General features: G+C 41.0%; 1 protein-coding gene across 2 annotated transcripts in view; it reads left to right on the top strand.

Moving 5' to 3' along the window:
* Window positions 1-12,422, top strand: part of THBS4 (thrombospondin 4) — a 69,028-nt gene extending 56,606 nt beyond the window's left edge. For both annotated transcript variants that reach the window (XM_019532187.1, XM_019532188.1), the window contains exons 17-22: window positions 3,705-3,883; window positions 5,082-5,130; window positions 5,241-5,437; window positions 6,122-6,294; window positions 8,678-8,817; window positions 12,261-12,422. In XM_019532187.1, coding sequence (XP_019387732.1) covers window positions 3,705-3,883; window positions 5,082-5,130; window positions 5,241-5,437; window positions 6,122-6,294; window positions 8,678-8,817; window positions 12,261-12,322 — 800 coding nt within the window. In that variant the 3' untranslated portion in view covers window positions 12,323-12,422. The remainder of the gene's footprint in view (window positions 1-3,704; window positions 3,884-5,081; window positions 5,131-5,240; window positions 5,438-6,121; window positions 6,295-8,677; window positions 8,818-12,260) is intronic.
* Window positions 12,423-14,632: the final 2,210 nt, after the last annotated feature.

The following is a 14,632-nucleotide window of genomic DNA, read 5'->3' as shown; positions in this document are numbered from 1 at the left end:
GGGAAGGTGCTTGCTGAATGTTCTGTGAGGATTAAACCAGGTGTTTCTTGTTTGTTTATGTATGAAGCTGCATGTTGCCACTAAAAATGTAATTAAAATTAAAGATTAGTGAGGACTTGTAAAATTAGTAAGGCCTTAAAAGTAGTAAAGTCTTATATGTAGTGACGCAGTTAAAATTAACCTGATCAGAAAAATTCAAAGACTGCTATTAGTCATAAAGAAAGTTCGTAGTATAAAAATATGAATAGCTGTGAGTCCACAGCATAGCTCCGAAGTTATAAATTAGCTAGCACATCCAGATATTATCAAAAGAAAGATGCAGCATTATAAGAGAAGCTACTAATTTAAAAAATAGCTGCTAACCTAAATTCAGTAAGTCCATAAATCTCAAAGAACTCAAGAACTAAATACCAGAGTCCTTCCCGGTACGCCTCAAACAACGTAGATCAAAGATGCCTGACTTCGCTAAGCTTTATAAAAGAAGAACTTGTCATACATCAGGCATCAAAAAGAACTGCCAATAAGTTGCTGACACAAATTGTTATTGTCTGTCGTTGTCTTGTTATTCTATGCTTAGTTGTGTGTTTATTAAGTCAATAAACCTTTCTTACCTTTTTACCCCACCACTCTCTCAATCCCAAACCTTCCCGCTAGCAGCTAAAACAGGAATGACAAGATCGTATGGTCACAAACTCCTCCATGACCATTTCAGACTGAACATAAGAAAGAACTACTTTACTGTCCGAGCCGCCAAGGTTTGGAATAGACTGCTGCCAGAGGTGGTTCAAGCACCTACATCGAACACCTTCAGGAGACATTTGGATGTTTATCTTGCTGGGATCTTATGATCCCTACTGACTTCCTGCCCCTGAGGCAGGGGGCTGGACTCAATGATCTTCCGAGGTCCCTTCCAGCCCGAATATCTATGAAATCTATAAAATGGCTTTATCTGGAGCCAGAATCTGGTCTTGCCTGTCATTTCATAAAGAATGACATTTGACAAGTTTATTCTAATATGAAATAAAGCTTGTACTGAGATTCCTGTTACTCAAAGCAGTGCAGTAACAAATGGGATAGAATATTTTAGTTGATCTCTTTGCTTTAAAACTCACTGGACACATCTACATGGACACTGATGTGACTTTTCTAATGCACATTAAATTTAGTGGCTCTGGGTGCATAAACAAGTGCAGAGTCAGGTCTGATGCACTGGAATTCATGCAGCATGTTGGAAGAGATTCAATTATTGGCTACAAAGGACCAACTCACGGGATTATAATAAATTCTAGTTTATTGGACAAGATGTAAAGTTACCAGTAAAATCATAAATGCAGTCTTTGCGTTATGGGTGGTAGTGGTCACCTTAGCACATACACACACATGCACTCACTCATTCAAACCCATGTACTATAGTGTATAGTAGCTGCTGTTGTCATTTCACAATGACAACAGCACTGGTGTCAGTATATCTACCTATCCGAGGCCCTGGAGTCTGCTGTTGATGGTCAGCTTCCTTCAAGGTGATGTCTTCTACAGAAGGGGAATGCCTGCTTGTCCTTCTGTCTCGGTAGGTCAGGTGCTGGATGAGAGGGCACCACTGAGGATCATGCTTCACTGCCTTTTTATCCCTTTCTGGCAGACTTGTGTGATCCCCCAGCATCATCTTGGCTACCCAGTCCAGAGGTCGCTGTCCCATGTGGGTGTTGAGTAGCACATGACAGCTGTTAGTCACAAGGGTCTCTGCCTGCTGGTACCTGAAGTTTCGGGAGTCCACCCTTGACTTATTGACTTAATGGCTGTATTGTCATAGGTTACAGGAATAGTCTGTAGGGTGAGTGCTCAGTTCCAGGAATTAGTTCTTTAGTTTGATTAGCTTAAAATGGAGTTCCTTTGGCTAGGCTATTGTCTGCTGATGATCATCATTCACTCACATTCATACAAGGGACCACCCAATATAACAGATTTTATCACTTTACAGTTACAATTTCAATGTGGTTTTAACAGTGGTCCAGGGTGTAACTTCATTCTACAGGGAGTACATTCCTTAAGGATTTAAAAGTATAAAATATAAAATACAAAATGTCATGGTAAAGACAAGACAGGTGAAATATAAAAACGCACTGTGAGAAATATATAAAAATGCAATATGAGGTAGTGAGGGTCAAAGGCTACTGGGGACAGTAACTGAGGTTAGCACAGGATATATTTACAGTCTTTGCAGCGGATATTTTAGTTCTTTTGTTTTCTTTAGTGACACTGAGCTTAATTGATTTGTAGATGTAGTTAGGTTTCTCCTACAGAAAGCCGCTTTGGCTTTCTGGCTTGTTCTGAGCCTTGCCACACCTATGCAATGAGTGTACTAGGTCTCTGCCAGTACTTAGAAGGAAAAGAAATGCACAAAATGTGTGGGGTGCAGGTAAGAAGCAGCTTCTGTTATATCCATGTCCAGAAGGGAAATGTACAAAGGGAGCTTTCTGCTACACAATTAATAGTGTCTGCTGGAGCATGGTTATTGCCACGCTTCAGCAGCTTCCTGTGCTTTATGTATTAGCATCTCCATGCTTAAAAATGGAGGCAGGAGTGCTTGAACTAAAGCCTATCAAATGAGCTTTAGTTCAAGTGCTCCCGTACCATTTTAAGTTCAGGGAGCTGATACACAAGACATGGCGGTGCTTTAATTAGAGCACTGCCCCCCCCACCCTCAGAGCAAGTGTAAAAGTGCCCTCCAATGTAAGGTACTAAATTAATGCACGTTAGGCTGTGCTAATGTGCAGTACTGCATTTGCATGCTTTTTTAGTAACAATGCATAGTAAATTATTTTACTGCACCTTAGAATAATGTAACCTTTTTCTGGCAATGCTTTACCGCTCAGTAAAATAGTCTACTGTGCATTAAAGCTCACATGTAGATGTGCCCACTAACTTGTAAAATAGGCCATAAAATGTTTCAGTTTTTCAGTAGCTCAGAGAATGGTACAAAACAATGTTGAAAATAAACCGAGACAGTGAAATGTCTCTGATTCACATTTGTGCTTGACAGACACTTTGTTACTGAATCTTGCAAACAAGCAGATGAAAAAACAATTTACAAAGCAAAAATAAAGCATCTTTGGATATATTGAGTGGGACATAGTTATTCCACTGATTTAATGTTATTGGGAATTTTATAGTGAGCCAGAAAACAATCAGGTACCATTTTAAATCTTAGGCATTTGATAACTTTGCTGTGAAATCTGGTCTTGGAAGTCATGGCAGAGTTTGTTTTTGTGCAGCTCTGTGGTATTAACTTAAGGCCTTGTGAGTTCTGCCTTATCTTTTGGCTGTGCTGCATAAGAGGTCAGGTACTAGTATATGTATCAATCCTTACTGAAAACACCTGTTCCACCTGGAAAGTTTGCTGTAAATTGGAAGTACTTTTTATTGGTTGCTATTTTGCAGGCACCAGCTCCTGGATTTTAAAAGATCATCAGCTATCTAGTTTGACCTGGTAAAACAGGTTATTTCAACATTTTCCCTGTATACAATCTTATAATTTGCAGTTTACTAGAGCAGTTTATAAGACCAACTTCCAGTCTTGATTTGAGGACATCAAAAGATGGAAAATCTATAATTTGCTTTGGTCATATGTTTAATCCAGTGATAATGTCTAATGTGGTGGTTGCTGAATTGTAAATTGTCTTCTTTTGTTTCTCTGATTCACCCAGCTGATGGTGTTGGTGATATCTGTGAGTCTGATTTTGATCAGGATACAGTAATTGATCCGATTGATGTTTGCCCAGAGAATGCAGAGATCACCCTCACGGATTTCAGGGCTTATCAGACAGTGGTGCTGGATCCTGAAGGTGATGCTCAGATCGATCCTAACTGGGTGGTTCTAAACCAGGTAAAAGCACATTCAAAACCTCTTAGCTGACAGAAACAAATCACTAGAAAACAAAACCCTCTCTTTCTTTTAGAACAACTACATCTGATACGTTTAGTTACATCAGCCACTACTAGTAGTATTCTTAGCTTGGACTACAATAAACTGTGCATTATTTACCTCAGGGCTTTCCTGCCAGGCCTGTTGCTGTGCTTAATTTTATCTCGCTATTAGCTTAACTCAGCATGTTAATTGCTTTCTTCAAATTTTGCACATGCCAGTTGCAACAACTGTAACAAAAGGTCACTTTTTGATCATTCAGGAACAGACTTCAGCTGTCAGCTCTAGCCATACCTCTGCAGCTAAGCTGAGCTCCATCACTTCAGATGGCCAAGGCAGGCATCCACTGGGCATTAAATTTCCGCCAGTCCCTCTTTATTAAGCCCAATGAATTTTAACTGTTGTGTACCAGGGACAGAGAATGGGAGAGATGGGGGCTAAATCGAATTTACCTTTATTTACCGAAGTGGCACTTGGGTAGTTGCATAACTGCGATTTTATGCCCTTGAACAGAATTTGGATTCTGTGCCCAACTGTTGCAGGATAGGATTGCCCTATGCACATACCTGTCAGAAGTAAAACAAGGGAAGAGGAGGGCTGTGTAAGTGCCACTTGGGCATGCGATGATGAAACAGGACATGGTCCCAAGTTGTCACTAATGCTTAAGGCCTGTCCAGTGGTAGGGAATGGGATAGATTGGATGTGCCCAGGTGGTCCTGTAGGTGAATCCTGCTTCATGGTGCAGAGAAGGTAAAAGCCCCACCAACTTCTAGACAAGCATGTTTTCTGTATCATTTCATAGCACCATTTCATTTTCCAGCAGAGGCCAATTTCTGAGGCTTCAGAAAAAAAATCAGAATCCAACTACCAGTTGTGCATTGTGGAAAAAAGGGTCTTTTGTGCCCTAGTGAGGCCACCAGCCGAAGCCCTGAAGCATGAGATTTCATGACAATGGTTTTCTTTATGCAGAGCTGCAAGTATTAGGAGCCTGTTCAGGACAATGCAGGCTCCTCCTGGCCTGCCTCTGGCCTATAAAAGAAGGAAATGAACAGGAGGATTCTTAGTTTCCAAACCAAGAGGGGTCCACCAGAGCTGCCCAGAAGGCAGAGCCCCTACACACGTGGGCCATTCACTAACTGACTGAATTTTCCCTCCCCAGGGTATGGAAATTGTGCAGACCATGAACAGTGATCCTGGCTTGGCAGTTGGTGCGTATCCATTTTCTGCAGTCCCATTTTGAGACAAAACCCTTTGGCAAATATTTAAGTTTTCTGCCAGCTCTTGGTTTTAACTTGTCATGTATATACATTGATCCTAGGCTACACTGCTTTTAATGGCGTTGACTTTGAAGGCACCTTCCATGTCAACACGGTGACAGATGATGATTATGCTGGTTTTATCTTCGGTTATCAAGACAGTTCCAGCTTTTATGTAGTCATGTGGAAGCAGACAGAGCAGACTTACTGGCAAGCAGCTCCGTTCAGAGCTGTTGCAGAACCTGGCATTCAGCTTAAGGTAGTAGTCTAAGCGCACCATCATTATATCTTCTGATTTTGCCATTTCCTTTGGGACAACTAAACGAAGCATATGATGAGTCCATTTTTAATAGACCAATGCTATTTTCTGCCCTTGCTGGGGACTAACTTGCTAGCTAGGGCTTCTTCCTAGAGAAAGAGTAGTTTAATGTGAAAGTGTTGCCTTAAATATGTGAATCACCCTAATGAATATTTGAGGAACCTAGGGGTAACTCGCATTGACAAAAATTTGAGTGCTCATTATGAAAGACTGAAACAGCTTTAATCGATAGGAATTAAAATGCAACTTAAGGAAAAGAGGGAACATAGGCAGATTTCATTCAAACTAGCTACTCGTCTATTTCAAAGATAGGCCGTGTATGTGTCAGAAGCAGAGCTCTCCCAACAGTGGTCTGTTAAGATCCAGGTGAGCACATAATTTTGGCTTCTCCTTGTTCCCACTGGCTAAATGGGGAAGCAGCTTGAATAAACTGGAATGTGTCCAAGTAAGCAGTTGCTTTAATTGGCACAGGGATGTTATGAGTTCAGTACTGGGAGGGCAGTATCCACATGATAAGTGTTCTAAGATGTGCTGCACACTATGAAACTGTTTCAAGTTCTTCATCTACAGCTTAAAATGAGAATGCCTCTCTGTTCACTTTCTGTAAACACTCTGTTGGTTTAGGCTGTGAAATCAAAGACTGGCCCAGGAGAACACCTCAGGAACTCACTCTGGCACACAGGAGACACCACTGACCAAGTCAAACTGCTGTGGAAAGACCCCAGAAATGTAGGGTGGAAAGATAAAGTCTCCTATCGCTGGTTCTTGCAGCATAGACCTCAGATGGGATATATCAGGTACAAATGAAAGCTAGCTGTGATGAATTTGGTTTACAATCTTACATATCCTGTTTTCTAGCACTTACTTTAGAAGGTGATGGAGCCTGTGAATGCGTAATACCTTGGGCATTGTTTAAAGTTTGTGGAGATAAAAAGCTGTGAAGTTTTAGATTTACAAAATTCTGTATGCAATCTTACGTTAAGAGGAGAAAAAGAAAAACCCTCTCTATAGCCTAGCAATTTAGAAAGATTTTCAATGTCCTTTGACCTCTGTATCTGCTAAATTACATGCTGTCTTACATTTTTAAGATAACTTTAAAAGATCCCTTTTCAAAATACAACTGAAAATATATCTACAACTACATTCAAATCTTAATGTTCTAAACTAATTGGGATACTATATGAATATTTCTTAATTATGACCCTTTGAAATATATGTCCTTAAACTGTAGTAAGTTATCTATACCCTGCACAACTAGTAACAACTCATCAACCAAAGTTGGCTACATGAAAAGCAACAGGCTGGTAAAACAAAAACAATATCAGTAATTAGTATGACACGATAGAAAACATATTGCATAACATATGAGTGTGTGTTATCATATGAATGCCACTTCTCCTTTTTGAAGGTTGCAGAATGCCAGGGACAAAATTGGAGGGACTCAAGACAGTGGATTCACACTCTGTATACCAAGCTATGAAGTGGAGAATCCATTACTGGAGTCACTTCTAAGTATTAACAAGCAGAAAAGGAGGTGTCCCTGCTCTAAGAGTATGATTCACTCAGCCAGGATCCTTTGCAAATTGCTCTCTACTATTAACCTCTTCCAACCCTAATGTTCTCTGTAGTAGGTCTGAATTTACAAGTATAAGCCGAGGCCCATGGCAGAGAGATTTGAGCAAACATCCCAGGAGAGAAAAAACAGGCCATTCAAAATTATTAAACATTAAAAAAAAGCAAAGATAAAAATTGTAACTGATTTTCAAGAGAAATTGCCATCCTTCATATCTGGTCCTGCACTATTCAAACACTGGGAGTTTTACCTTTGGCTTCAATGGCAACAAGATCTGAAAGCATAGTTTAAAAATTGTGGAGCTGCACTGTGCATCAGAGCATGCCCATATTTACACTGTTTTTCAAGTAGCCTAAATTAAACAAAGTAATAACTACAGAGCTTTTGCAGCCTTACAGAGAGAGTAAAATACAGTCTGTGTCCCATCAGTATAAGAGTTAGTAGTGGGATGTTACAGAGTAACTTAATTTAGACTAAAGTTGGCTCTCCCCTGCCTTGCTGAACACAGGGCAATCATACCCAAGTTATGCCGATATGATGCCACAGACCAAACTACTTGCCATAAGGCTGAATCGAGATGGGCGTTAAAACACACTGTATGTGGGACAGAGGTAGTCTGTGATTTATGTGTTTCTGTTAGTGATCTATAAAAAGAGAACTAGACAAAACCAATTCTTCAGAGCCTGTTACGCAGACATTCTGCAGACCACAATGTGAGAACACTTAGTTGTGGTCTGTGGGAGAACTGAATGGCCAGTGGGTGCTGGTACTCCTTCAGTTAAAAGGAAAACACCAGATGAAAGAGGCAGATAAAGAGTAAAAGCAGAAACCATGATGACCACTTCGCAGAAAGCACAAGTATTTATAGTAGCACAAAGTACAGCTAAAATTCATAAATATTTACCTATTATTACTTTTCCCAAATAAACCAGTACAGTTGACCCAAGGACACCCATGAATTAGTGGGTGTGTTGGGAGTATTCATGAGATGGTCTCTCTCTCATAAGATTTTTCAGGGAAGAAGGGGGCAGCAAGTGCTCGGTTAAGTTTCTCTATGGTTTTAGGGGACAGGACTAGGAGCAATGGCCTCAATCTGCAGCAGAGGAAATTTACACTGGAGATTAAGAGGAACTTTCTGACCATGCGGGTGGTCAGGCATTGGGACAAGCTCCCTAGAAACTGTGGAATCTCCATCCCTGGAAGCTTTCAAAAGCAGGTTAGACAGACACTTGACTGGGATGGTTTAGTCAGGGATGATCCTGCCTTGAGCAGGAGGCTGGACCAGATAACCTTATGAAGTCCCTTCCAGCCCTACTTTCCTATGTGTATCTCTCATCCTGAATGCATATTTTGTATATTCTCAATGTACTAAATATAGACAGGTTTTATTTTCATGAGTAGAAATACAGATAAATATGCATATATTAATCCTTGTATTTGAAGAACATCATTTAGAATGTGAAGTCATTTCAGTAAATTTTATTAAAAAACTATGTGAAGCTCTAGTGGGATAGGGATGCTGGGTATAGGTTGTAGCTGTGTTGGTTTAGAGACATGGGCAGACAAGATTCTTTGGGTAAATCTGATATGTTTGCTTGATTTTGAAGGGCAAGGTTTTATGAAGGTTCTGAATTAGTAGCAGATTCTGGCGTAACGATTGACACCACTATGCGTGGAGGGAGGCTCGGCGTTTTCTGCTTCTCTCAGGAAAACATCATTTGGTCCAACCTGAAGTATCGCTGCAATGGTAACATTCCTCTTGGCTTGTGATCATCACCTGACCTGCTGTTCTAAAGGATCAACAGTTTAGACCATTTTATTATCTATCTGCCTTTCATCTTTTCTTTTTACCAGCAATGAACACTATCTGTGAAATGCCTTGCCTGACATCATCTAGTTTAGTATGAGTCTAATCTGGGCAAGGGTTGAAGTAGCAACTCAGCTAATCCTCATATAAACATCCACATAATCTCACAGCACTGCCATGTCATTGCAAAACATGTCTGCTAAACAGAGTAGTTGCATTTAGGTTGGGATTCAAAAATATTACTAAGGCTAAAAGCAGAAAATCATTTTATCATAGGATCCTACACGCATACAAGCTCATTGTCCCACTATAAGTATCTGAATTAAGATTTTTGCCCCAGGACGATCATGGCTGATTTAATTGCCATTCAAGCTGCATGTGTAAACAGCTGTCCCTGCCTGTTTAGATGCAAGTCAAAACCCAGAAAAATCAGCCTGGATTAAACCTGGTTTTTTAGCCTGAGGCTAGGTACAGACATTCAAAAAGCCTAAGGCGGAATTGATCTAAGTTATGTGATTTTCGGTAGGCAGTGTAGCTTGTGTTGGTAGCAAACAAAGCACGCATTCACTCTGTGGTGGGGGGATGGGAGGCGCAAATCTTAGACTGGGTTGCATTATTTTTAAACTAGTCTGTGTGCTGAGCACAGACTCTTATGGATATAGACTGGTGTTGTGTGCTGAACTTCTGCTCTGTTACAGGTATATAGACCTGTTTCCAATCACTTATGCTGGTAAAAGTGTAATTTCTGTACCTGCCTTAAATTTCCAAAGGAACAAAGCAAAGGTATCTGTGCAACAAGAGGAGTTGTCCTCAGTATATTACATGCACCATGTGCACCTGTAAATCCAAAGCATGTAATTTTAGCCAATCCCAGGCTGCTACCGGTTGGATCAGTTTCTCGTCCTGTTCTGTAGAGCACCTGCTGTTCCTGTGAATTTCCTCCTCTTGAGGCCTTGCACAACAGCACATTCTAATTTCCAGACTGAAATTAAATGTTTCAGCCCTCTAATTCTCGAAGACCGCCTCATATCTAAGCCCAGGCTACAATGAGCCAGAGAGGATTTTGGTTTGTTTCTTTTTTTCGAAAGAAAACTTTAGAATCATTGTCTTAAAATCCATTCAGGAGTATGGACCTTGTAGTAGCAGCAATCAAAACAGAGTCCTAAACTGCTCTCATCATCTTGTCTTCATGTCTCATGTATAGAGGTGGGCTTTCCTTTGAGATCAGAAAGGCATTCTTTCCTCTGTGATTTATGTTATGATGAATAAGCTGCTCACAGGACAGGAGGCAAGGCAGTTCCTGTTGTGTTAGTAGATCAGCCATATCCAGATGGGTCAGGAGCTTTTTCCCTTCCCCCAGGATCTGTTTCTGTACAATCAAGGCACCCACAATCCAGCTTTTAGTGTCTTTTGAGGTCTTTTCGGGTATTAAAGCAAGCCCTATTAGCAAATACAGCTCTGACTCAATCAGTAATTTGCACTTTATAGAACCAAGAAATCTAAGTCTACATCACCAGCACAGCACTAGCACCAAGGAGAAATTTTAACCATTTAATAAGCATGTTCTGCTTTGACAGCGTAAAGCAGGGCCAAGTTTTTGTTCTGTGGTTCTGCAGCTTGAGTAACTGCAAATAAATTGCTGTTCCCAAAAATACTGGAACTCAAGGAAACTGTCGTTGCTCAAATAAAATACAGCAGGAGGAGCAAGGGGGGAGAGGGAGGTTGAGATGGTAACTGGCATTTCCATGAAGTAGCAGGAGTGCTCACCTGTAAATAGAAATTGTATTTTTCCCAAAGCGTTATCCCCTCACAATTTAGGACTTTTTTTAAAGAAAGCTAATTTTAAAGCTGCTCTGCAAAAACCTGTTTCCTCAGTTAAATCACTGACTTTTCCATAACTAAAAGCAACATGTTCTAAGCAGTACGTTCATTTGTGTTCCCTTCACAGAGCTGAGTAAGCAGCGGTACTGCCAGTTCTCACAGCTTTAAAGCAAGTGTCATGTTTGAAGTTTCTTTTATAAAGCCCCAAGTATTGTAGTCAAATGATTTTACGAGTGCCTCAGCTTTCATTTGAAAAGCAGATTCTGCCTCTCATCATTGCAGAAAAAATGTTTGAAAAACATGCCTGTGAAGGTACAGAAAAATACAGTCCAGCAATCAAATAAAAAGGACCTAACATTTATTTTTAATTCCCTGATTTTTTTTTTTTTTTTAATGCTTAGGGCTGGGTGAGTCTGGAATTCATGTCAGCTTTAGAACAAGAAACTCCACCTCCGACATGCTCACGAATCTATTTTCAGCCACTTTTCTAAATGTGCCTGAGTGTCTTCAGCACCTGCATGTGTACCTCTGAGTCTTTGATTGCCATGTTGTGGGTGTTGGCAGAAGGGTGTGAAGGGAAATGGTAACATGAACCTGGTCAGTTTTCAGCAAAATAATCTGCTATCAATGTGGTGAGGCTGACCTGCCCTCAGTTTCTCTGCAAATGTGGCAGTATTCCTACCAGATGTTACCATTGCTGTTCTAATGTTTTTCCCATCCCCCTGTTGCTGTGTGAAAAGCTCACACAAACGGAGGAAGCTGACTGCCAGTGGAGTGAAACACTGAAGCTGAATAGGCAAAAGTCTGTCAAAGACACAAAGCCAAATGGGAGGGAGGATGGGTACTGGGCAATATTTTCCCCATTTCTATTGATCATGAAGTCGTGTTTGTAAGGGCTAAAGGTATGAAGTTTTCAGATAAATTGTGATTTTTAAGTTGATGATGTTTTAAGAGCAGGCTTTTGACTATGGCCTTTTCTGTTGCTGGTAACTCTCTCATTGGCTGTGTATAGATGGTGTTTAAAAGTGGAATATGGGTGTATTCCAGCACTTCATGGCATTCAAAAGAGAGTGCTGACCACACAATAAAAAAAAGGTCTTAGTTGCAGCTACAGTTGAATTTGAATGCAAATCTTTTTTCCTCCTGATTGATACCGACCCCTTGTGTGTTCATTTGCAGCAAGTATTAGAATACTCAAACTCAGTTAGCATAAGTACCTTAAGCTTCTGAGTTATATATTCAGCTTTAATATTCACACTTTGTCCTGCAGTAGGTTGTGCAGTAAAGCTCAACTGTTTATTGTAATTCTTTACAGTGGAACTGAATTCCAAGACAAGTACTGCTAGTCCCTAAATGATGTACTGGCCAAAAATGATTCACAGAAAATATTCAGTAAACTAGAAATACATTTTAGAACCATCATGAGGAATCTGTAAACTGAAGAGATGGCAGAAGTTTCTATCCAAAAACTTAATTCCAAACTATTGGCCCAACTCTATTTTTAAATTCTCATCAGTTGCATTGGAAAGAAACTAAATCTTTTGTGTAATTTCTGGTTTCAGACACCATCCCAGAGGACTTTGAAGAATTTCAAGCTCAGCAGTTTGGAGTTGGAGATATTTAACAAAGAAAGCAAACTAAAATTGCTATGGAAAACAGCAAAGCAATATATTTTAAATCCTTATATGATTTTGTAAGAAGACACTGCAGCTTATTTTGGTTGATGTAACTGTGTCAGACTTTTTTTTTTACATAAAAAAGTGAAAATAAAATGGAGATAAAATGGGCTGGAGATTCACTTCCTTTAGAAAAATGTTTTCACATGCTGCCTCCTGGAATTTAATATAAAAAATACTTGTTCATAATCTTTAGCTCAGCTGCAGTGGAAGCACACAGAATATCCTACCACCATGGATTAGATATTGAAAGCACAGGGAGATGAAAAGACAGATCTGTTGCCTCTCTGTCATGTGTTTGGAATACGCTACTTTATGCTCATGACATTCCTTTATATTGCACAAAGTGATCAGTGGTGTCTCTGATAAGATTTAGACATGAAAGCTAACTGTGATGTCAGTTAATTCCTATGTCTGTCAGCGCAGGTTGTTTCCTAGGTGTATATTTTTTACTGCCTTTTCCTCTCTACTTTAATCTCTCTCAAGAGCTTGGCATCCCCCCAGTTCTCCTTTTAGCCAATTCAGCTACCTAACAGAGTACACGGTTAGGTTTATTCTTGATGTTTGCCAATTTTCTTTTAAATTTATTCTATGGAAATGCATTAAACTAATTCTGGTCACAGTTGGAGGGTCAAGGCCTAAGGCAATGCCCAAGTTTCCTGGCAAGCTGCTTTAAGTACAAACAGGCTCAGTTCTTGGTTGTGTGCTCCATCTGTGGAAGCCATTTGCAAAGTTAAAAATCCACTGACATTTTGCTTCATTCAGAACACTGCTGCACTTACTCTTCACAGAAACACGTCCATAAACCATAACCACTACTGTCTTCCCCAACCCTTCCTCCTAACGAAGTCTAGCAGCCTCAGATTATGAAGTAAGCAATTCCTTGGCATGTTTTGGCAACATTATTATTGAACCAGACTTCTGGCAAGTAGTAATCTTCTGCCGCTTTCCTTGCACCTCTGATTGCCTATGATTAATATTTTATTGCACAATGAACTAGGCTCAAGGATCATGATATACTTCTAGGGCAGAAAGGAGTGGACACAGCTGTCAGATCAATATTACTTTGACAGCATTTTAAATTCCTTTTATAGGCTTTACTATTGGGATGAAGAAAAAACAGTATCAACTTTGTGTGCACCCACTGGCACAAGGTATTCTCAGGAACTCTTAGCAACCAACCCTAACAGGCACATCCAGATGAACATGGGTGTGTGGTATCTGTCACCGCAGACCTAGGGCAAGATCCTGGGGTCAAAAAAACCTACGCCAAACAAAAGCAGGGAGGTACAAATGGCAGCAGCGTGCGCTGCCCAAAACGAGCCTGGCTGGCTGGAGCCCTTCTGGCTGCCAGCCAGGCTTCCTGCTGTGGCTGGAGGCCCCAGGACCCTGGGTAAGGCTGTTGGAGCCAGCACAGTTGCTGGCCCCAGCTTCCCCTGTCCCACCTGGGGTAACCTGCCACACGCCAGAGTGTGCATTGCACCAGGTGTTCCCTGGGGGAAGCAGCAGTGGCACAAGATACTGTTGCTACTTGCCTCTGGGGAAACACATTCCTGCTAGTCTGGACACACCCAACCTGTGTAGGAAAAGTCCATTAAGATTTCTTAACTCACCAGAAAGAATCCTGCAAGAGAGAGAACAGAGCACAGCAGTGCCAAGTTCACTGTAAATCAGGGAATCATAGACAATGAGTGTGGGAAAGGGTCTTGGGAGACCATCCCCAACTAGATCATCCCAGCCAAGGCTTTGTCTCTCTGGGTCTTAACACCTCCATGGATGCAGCTTCCACCAATCTGAGTAGCCTGTTCCAGTGCTTCGCTACCCTCCTCTTCAGAGCCAGTCTGGGGGGAAGGAGGGGGTGCTTTACACACACACTCCTTGTCCTTTTATCTGCCACCACAGAACAGCCCAGCTCCATCCTCTTTGGAACCACCCTTCAGGTATATGAAGGTTGCTACTAAATTCCCCCCTAAGCCTAGTCTTTTCCAGACTAAATAAGCCCAGTTCCCTCAGCCTCTCAAGTCATGTGCCCCAGCCCCTGAACCATTTTTGTTGCCCTCCTCTGGGCTCTCTCTAATAAGTCCACATCCTTTTGGGGGGATGGGAAGGGGGGCACAAAACTAGACACATTTCTCCAGATGTGGCCTCACCAGAGCTGAATAGAGGGAAATAATCACCTTCCCTGGATCTGCTGGTAATGCTCTTACTAATGCAACCCAATATGCCATTAGCCTTCTCTGCAACAGGGGTACATTATT

The sequence above is a fragment of the Crocodylus porosus genome, unplaced genomic scaffold (assembly GCF_001723895.1).
Source record: "Crocodylus porosus isolate Cpor-Errol unplaced genomic scaffold, CroPor_comp1, whole genome shotgun sequence".
Classification (NCBI taxonomy): Eukaryota; Metazoa; Chordata; order Crocodylia; family Crocodylidae; genus Crocodylus; species Crocodylus porosus.
This window is presented reverse-complemented; position numbering and strand designations above follow the sequence as displayed.